The sequence below is a fragment of the Remersonia thermophila genome, chromosome 3 (genome assembly GCF_042764415.1).
Source record: "Remersonia thermophila strain ATCC 22073 chromosome 3, whole genome shotgun sequence".
In the NCBI taxonomy this organism is placed as follows: domain Eukaryota; kingdom Fungi; phylum Ascomycota; class Sordariomycetes; order Sordariales; family Chaetomiaceae; genus Remersonia; species Remersonia thermophila.
The window spans coordinates 1464316-1472332 of NC_092219.1; the positions used below are offsets into that span (position 1 = coordinate 1464316).

General features: G+C 57.9%; 1 protein-coding gene across 1 annotated transcript; it reads right to left on the minus strand.

Annotated features, from left to right (window-relative positions):
- Nucleotides 1-1494: 1494 nt before the first annotated feature.
- On the minus strand, nt 1495-3041 carry VTJ83DRAFT_3229 (uncharacterized protein; the record flags this gene model as incomplete). The annotated part of the gene is made up of 2 exons (XM_071009584.1): nt 1495-2178; nt 2364-3041. 2 exons carry the CDS (start codon nt 3039-3041, stop codon nt 1495-1497), a joined length of 1362 nt encoding a protein of 453 aa, XP_070867107.1.
- Nucleotides 3042-8017: the final 4976 nt, after the last annotated feature.

Sequence of the window (8017 nt, forward strand, 5' to 3'; positions counted from 1 at the left end):
TGGCATCCGCTCTGCGCTTCGCGAGCCCTGCTGCGGCTTCCGGGAGGGGTTCAGGGAACGACGTACGCCGCTGGTTCGATTGTATCAAGAGCCCCCCGGAATGATGGATGATGGATCTGCACTCTGCGTCAGATCCTCACATCACCGGGAAAAGGTGGGGAAGAGGGGGGGGGGGTTCTGTGTAAGCATAAGACATCGTTCATGTGAACCTAGTCAACAAACATCGTAGTAGACATCATGTTCAAGAGACACAGGATGATCAACACTGTATCGAGGCACTCGAGACATCTCTTAGTTCTCCCACCATGGGTACCAAGTACCTACCCACCTACCATGCCTTAGGCACACTGACCTTGAAATAACCTTTTTTTTCCTCTCATTTTCCCTCCCTCCCTCATTGAGCACCCAATATGCCATACAACTGAGTTGGTCAGCCCCCCCCCCCCCCCCCCCTCCCCCCTTTCCAAAAAAAAAAAAAAAAAAAAAAAAAAGCATCCCCCGGAATTTGCTCTGTAAAGAGCGCGCCGGTCAGTGGTTACGACATGGCACAAGGAAAAAATATGTATAAAAAAAGAAAAAGAACCCCTCAGCCAAATGGGGCACACATTGAATAACCATGTTCAAATAATTTGCTCCTCACGAAAACTCGAGTCTCAGATATGCTAACATCGAAATCATGTTCCAGCTGGTAACACTCACACAGAAAAAAAAAAAAACACACACACAACAGGTGCTGTTATTTTTCCATTTCCCAAAACGTCCCAAGGATACCTGCCCTCTATAAACCACCCTACACTAGGCCACCCAAAGCACAAAACTCCAAAGATAGGTAATAACTCAACTCGATCTCTTCCTTTTTCTCTCCTGTCACTTCCGCGCTTCTGCCATTTCCCCCTCTCGCCCAGCGAGAAGAAACTCCCAAATAAAACATCCTTTCACGGCCCAGGCCATCTCCACAACGCCGTCGCCCAGGCATGCCCCAGGCAGGACACCACGCAGCCACAACGGGCTACATCACAAACTCACAAACCATAGACACAACATGGGCCAGAAAAATATGCTTTACCAACAGCAAGATGCCGCAGCCATGTAAATGCCAGAACCTGTGAAGCTACCTATGAATATGGATATGGATGGATGGATGGATGGATGGATGGATGGATGGTGATGATGATGCTGATGAATGAGGTCCCTGCCTGACCGATCCCGCCTACGCTCCTTGCCCAAACCCGTAAGCCATTCCCCCCCTTAAGAAATGGCCAATTCCACAATACCAAAAACGCCAGCCCGCTATGCAGCATAATCAATCGTGCATGTGTTCTTTGAGTCCCCTTTCCTTTCTTTGTGCGTCACAACTTCCCCTCCTCTTCTTGCCCTTGGCTCGACCCTTCTTCTCGGGAAGATGCACCAACAAGAAACAACAGAAAACAGAAAACAAAAGAGTGTTGTGGATCTCGGACGAGATAGCATCGCCTCTCCCCTCAACTCTCGCCCTTAAAAGAAGTTCTTATTCAAAGCCCCGATAGCCCTCGCATCCTCCCCACCCACCCTCGCCACGGCCGCTGCTGCCACGGCCAGCGCTCCCTGGGACCCCGGCCCACCGCCCGGCGAGTTGCCACCGCTACCCAGGCTGCTACCGAAACCGCCCGTGGCGACGGTGCTGGCGCTCGTCGGGTTGGCGCTGCTAGGCTCGGACGGCGCCGTCGGCGGCGGGTGAAGGAGGAGCGCCGAGAGCGAGGGTCTCGTGCTCGCAGGCGTGGGCGCCGTCGTTGAACTCAGCGAGTCGCTTCTGCTGCCGGGAGCGTCCGTCGTTGTCGTCGTAGTCGTCGCCATCGTCGTCGTCGGGGAAACGGCGCTGCGCGGGGGCGAGACGGTGGGGCTGACGGGACCGGTGCGACCGGTGGGAGCCGGCAGGCTGGGTGGTGGATACTGCGCTGGTTGCTGACGCGGCGAGGATCGCGGGCTGCGGTGGCTGCCGTTGTGCGTCGCGTCGATGGGCGCGAGGCGTGGATCGGCGTGCACGGCTTCTCGTGCCTGCGGCTGCTGGTGCTGCGACCGCGGGGAGTCCATCACGCAGAGGCGGGGCGGTGGGAGGGCTGGCTGCTGGTGCTGATTCTGAGGATAGGGCTGCGGGAGCGTCTTGGGTGGGAGCGGCGCTGGGAGCTGCGGGTGGGCGGGCTGGGGGGTGGCGGAAGCGCGGCGCGCTCGTACGCGGGAGGATGAGAGTAGTGGTGGTGCGGGTGAGGAGGGTATTGGTGGTGGTGGTGGTGGTGGTAGGCGGACGGAGGCGGCGGCGGCGGCGGCGGCGGAGGGCCTTGAGGGTACGGGTAATGGTGGCCGTGGGCGTAGGGAGGCGTGCTGACCGGCGAAGGCGGCCACCCATAGCTCGGATGGGGGTACGGCGGTGGGTATCCGTGGTGAGGTGGCGGATGATGCGAGTAATGCGGCTGGTGCAAAGGAGCTCTCGAAGAGGTCGTCTCGGCCAGGCTCGACTCGGGATACATGCCCTTCGCGGGGATGATGTGGCGCAGAGCCGGGTCGTTGGTGGGCTGCATCAGGTCGAGAGGCCCGCGGGCGTAGTAGGCGATCAGGTGGAGATGCTGGCCGGCCGAGTTGGTGATGCTGAAGGATTGCTTCGTCAGACCGTCGGGCTTGTACCGGTACCCGTCGGGCTCGCCATCGTCCTGGTCCTCGTCGCTACCGCGGCCAGAGTCTGGCGTCTTCCCTGCGCCTCTCCTGCCGCCGCCGAATGCGTTCCCCCTCTTGCCCTCCATCTCCCGGTACGTCAGGAAGCTTCCAGATACCCGGCTCGCGCTCCACGACTTGCCATCCGTCCACCTCCTCATGCCCGCTTCCCGCTCGTCCCAGACGAAGACGGATCCGGACCGGATGGCCTGGCGCTCCTTCTCCGATAACCTCCTCTGGACCCTCGGGAGAAGGCCCAGCCGGCAGGCCTCGAAGAGCTTGATGGCGTCGGCGGGCGACCGCACGGCGCCGTAGTAGGTTTCCATCATGAGAGGTGCCCGCCTTGCTTCGTCCATCGTGGGACCGCGTCTGGCCTGCGTCATGCCGCCTAGTTTGACCTTGCTTGCGTCCCCGTTCGCCCGGAGAGGTTCGACATGCGCTGAAAAGCGGCTGCGGTTCTGGAAGACGAGCTCTGGAAAGATAAAGTAACAAGCTTCACCAGAGCTAGCACAACAAGGACGCTGTCACCGAGTCAGAAACGAGGATCGACGGATGGAAGGGGTGTGCACAGTATGTATGTATGTATGCATGTATGTAGGTGGGTATTAGGAGACGTAGAAGGTAGAGGGGCACAAGACAAGACGGCGCCGGACGGCCAAGTGAAGGTCCTGGAAACCTGAGACGTGGTACCGGGGCTGAGACCCCACCGCTTAGGCCGGGGATGGCGGCTTGCGAGAGTCGCTGATCGGCGTGGCGAACAGGGACAGGGAAGAGGAAAAGGGGATCGGGAATGAGCCGACAAAGCTTGTCGAAGACCGAGGAAGCTCCACAGAAGAGCCGCCGGGAGCAACGATCCCCCCTGGCGAGGGGAACCAGAGCCGCGGTGGTCAGGACATGACGATCCGTGTCCACGCAACGCAGCGGGTGCACGAGACGTGCAGGGTTGCAGCAGCACGGGCGTGGGTGGGGACCGGCCAACCTGGCGTTGGCGCCCCTTGACACACAGACAGGCATGTGTGTGTGCTCGGGATGCCAGGATTCTGGCTGCCTTGCAAGAATAGGGGGGCTAGCGTGGTGTAGCGGACGTGGGGACCGGCTCAGCCACTGCCTTGGGAGCACGGGCTCTGCTACCAGCAAAGGAAACTTGTTGCGATATGTTGCGAGCCTTGCCATCATGCCTGGGAGTTGGGGAGCCTCGGATATCCACTTGGTCGGGGCGGACGTGATTCGAGCAAAGGGTCACATCAGCCGAGGACCAGGCCACTCGGCGGAGGACAAGGGGGCTTGCTGATGGCATTTGCTTGTTGATGCCGTCGTCGTTGAGGGGAAAGAGGAAGAGAAGGAAGAGATGACAGCTTGTGGTTGAGAGCAAGGTGGCGAAGAGGGGTGGGCAATGCAAACAAAACAAGCCAGCACATACCTCGATACAAATTGCGTGCGTATGTGGCCGTGTGAGAGAACAAGATCAACTAACGCTCAGCTATCGGCAAATGCATTTGTCGTCTTCCCGAGATGGCATGTGCTGTGCTGTGCTGTGCTGTGTTGTGTCGTGCCGTGCCGTGTCGTGCTTGTATGGTGTTGAGTTGAGCTGAGTTGTGCCGTGCTCTGGCAGTGGTGATGTGATGTATGTCCGTCGACAACCTCCCAACTCGGCTGAGGCTGCTTGGGTTTCAAGGGATGAAATTAGCGACCAGAGGGCTCGTATTTGCTCGTCTGGAGGGTGTCCACCTTTTTTTTTTGGCGTCAAGGGGGGTGAGAGGGGTGGGAGTCAAATACTTGTTAAGAAAAAGAGAAACACAAACCCAAGATGGCGTCAAGTCCCAAAAAGAAGAAAAAAAAAAGACAAGGCGCAAAAGACAGCGCACGAAGTGAAGGTGCACGGGGTTTGTGTTGACTAACGTTAACGGCAGCCAGCGGCTGACATGGTGGGGCGCCATGTTGGAAATCCTGGCAATCAATCGCCTGCAGGTCGATGACGCTGCAGCGGGCCAAGTCTCGGAATGTGGGAGACGGCCGGAACCGTAACATTCTGTACGGTGGGGTTCTTCGGTACTGTGTCCTGTACGACTCGTCCTGTACCGTACTGTCCGACCTTACGTACTGCATCATGCACACCAGCCCGGGCAGCCATCGGCCGGTACACGCCCCCCCCCCCCCCCCCTCTCCTCCTTTCCCCCAAGGCAGCACGATGAAATAAATGCATGGCCATTGTCCAACTTTACTCAACGTTAGTGCTGATGAGAGAACAGCTCCTGCCTGGCTGCCCCCGCGAGCACCCTGCAGCTGGCCATGGAATTGTGTACGTGGTGTATTGTATTTGCGTCTACTTAGATATCCAAGCGAACGTTGGGTGCTGTCATGGCTGAGCTGTCCACCGTCGTCTCCTTTACGTGTTTGTATGTACAAGTTCCAGGTTGTGATCGTCCCGGCCCTGACGTCGGGACCGAGCTGGGGTTGGCGTTGCGTCCATGTCAATAACCTGGCCGATGAAATGGGCGCACATGCCTGGACGCAAACGCCTGCGAACACGAGCGGCCCCACCGCCGTGGGCCGGTTGAAACCTTGTGTGGACTTGGTGGAGAGGAACGCCCGTCGCCCGGCCGGACTGGCCGCCGGAGCAGGGCAATTAATCAGCATTCATTTTGCGGTTCTGGGTGTCTAGACCCAACGCAGAAATCCAGCCCGGTGCTTTTTTGATTCACGCCCTTGCGGGGGGGAGGGGGGGGGGGGACGGGGGACAAAGCGGCATCTGCCAAGCATCGGGTGCGGAAGCACGGTAAGAGGGTAAATTAACCTCTATTCTCTTTGGACATCTTGGCGGACCGTCCAAAGTTCTGGTCATTCTTCCAACTTCCGACATCCAACAACGGAAGCGGCATCTGCGCTAGGTGGTCACTCTCGCACAGCCTGGATTCGTGATGAAGCGCAACCTCCAATCTCAAGCAGCCTGTTAAGAAATCTCCAAGCGGCTCCCGGCGGACTTCGGAGGACGGCTGTCGGGCACTATGTACGGTGCATGTATAGTACATGCACTAGGGAATTGACCATCTCGAGAGCTCCTTTCCCCAAAGAGGTGCCTGCTGCACAGTGCATTCGACCATGGCGCCTAAGGCCTGTCTGCCAAGTCGGAGCGGTTGGACAGTGGGATCCAACATCGCGTGTGTTAGCTTGAGCATCGACAGCATTTACCCAACGTTCGGGCCACCACGTCCGTTACCTCTTGGGACCTTGTGTTGTTGCCTTTCTCTCGTTTCTCTTCGGGGAGACGCGGTCGTCTTCGTGCCCAGGCCATTGAGCACGGCTCTTCCACGGGCAAGCAAGACGCCGCGCTCGGGCACGGTGCGGCTCTTTTGCGCCGTACCGTTCATCACCAAAAAAGAACCTGTGCAACACGAGCACAACCCGAGGGAGGATCCGAGGGCGGGGTTGTGTTGAAGGGATGGATGGATGGATGGCTGGATGGAGCCTTTTCTTTTGCTGGCACAGCTACCCACCGCATGGCATCCATGACATCTACGGCAAGGCGTGAGCGTGGCGCTCTTAGTTGGTCGAACGGAACGGAACCGATGCTCCCATCCGTCCCGTTCCCCGTCACCCCACCTGCCAACGGGATTTCTGCGCCATGCCCAATTTATTAAGAATTTCAAGCTTATTTTTACCGCGGCCATCCTTCGGGTCCGCTAGCGCGCATTGGCACGTCTTGGAACGTCTTGGGTGTGCGTCCTAGCTCCCCCTTTCGTCGTACCCGAACAACTACACGCCCCCCCCCCCCAACCCTCTTCTGTTACGCAGCGCATCACCCTGCTCATACTCCGTCCATGTCAACAAAATGCCTGGACCCCGACCGAAACTTTCATGACACGTGCTTGGTCCGGCCAAGTCGTCCGCTTTCCAGCCCCCATCTTCCATCCGAGAAGGAGGGTACCTCCGCTGGACGGTTTTGGCAGTGTTGGGGTGCACGGCATCGTATCAGATAGTGAGCGGTTCCTTATCAAATCATCTCATCATCGCTCTCTTCTTTCCGGGTCCAATGACCAACATCGCCACCAAAAGTGTAGACCCGTGCAAATGCTCGTCGAGGCAAAAGTGACTGGCTGCTAGATAGCCTCGCGCGATCCGGCAGGGTGGTGGTGTGGGTGAGGGCCTCGGAGATAAGCTTTGCGCTTGTGCCGCAAGTCTCCGCCCCCCCCAGCCTGGGGGCTACCTAGTTATCCTCCAGACCAACAAGAACTGAGCGGAAGGAAATCCGGCCGAACGGAGCTCGCTTTGCTGCGTACGGACTCGTCGATGCTCCAACTTTCGGCATTGCGCCCGTGCTTTGTTGACGCTTGAACCTTGGTCTACACCACGGTAGTCTAGGTCCGCAAAAGCCGTGTTTGTTTTGCCCCGTACTATCCATACGACCTTGCTACCTATGTAAGCTAAGACAGCCCTGCATGTGGTCTTGGAGGCAATGCGCTTCGTTCGTTGCGTTGTCAGAGGCCAACCAAAACCTCGCGCTCGCCATGCAAACAAGTTGACAGGCAACACTATTGACATCCGGCAGGCCAATTTTTATTTTGAATTTTTTTTCGTTTACCGAGTCAACACCCCCTCCCCCCCCCCCTCCGGGATCTCCGTTCACTTCTGATCGTGTGGCTGCTCCCGCCTGGCAGACGCTGGGGGCGGGTGGCCTACCGACGACAGAGAATCCGAATCACTCCCCGTTACAAGGCGGTTCATTCCTCCAGGGCAATCCAATGAACAATTTAAAATAACTAGGTAGAGAAAATAAAAATAACACCAAGACACGTGGGGTTCAAGAACTGAATAATGCGCCATCCCGGATGTCTGAGCCGGTATTCTACGCCATGGGACCTACCTGTGGAATGCAAGCATGGATGGGGGTCATCACTTCGGTGTCTGTCTCTGGGGTGGGCAACACGGACTTTATCGAGCTCCCGAGGACCAGAACAAAGAAACACCAGGCATGGAAAAACCCCCCTTAGTCATGCCCCCCCGCCCGTTAGCGCGTCCCATGAGTCGTACGCACGTTCGTTTTTGGCCTGTGGTCCAGAAAAGAAAAGCTGAGAGCTGATCAAAAGCTCCCCCGGCGCGCCCAGAGACGGGCGGGCAAGCGTTAGGCTCCTCCTGCCCGGAACCAGGACCAGGGCCGGGGACCGGGGCCGGGGCCAGGACCAGGGCTCAGCGTCAAGGGGACGATCCCAAACAGGCGGAAAGTCTGGAAGCTTGGCCGCCCCTCTCACTTCCTCACATTCCCGGTTGCGTCCACGGGTGTTCGTCAAGCATGTGTACTGCGTACACAGTATAGTTAATGACGTTAGGACATCAC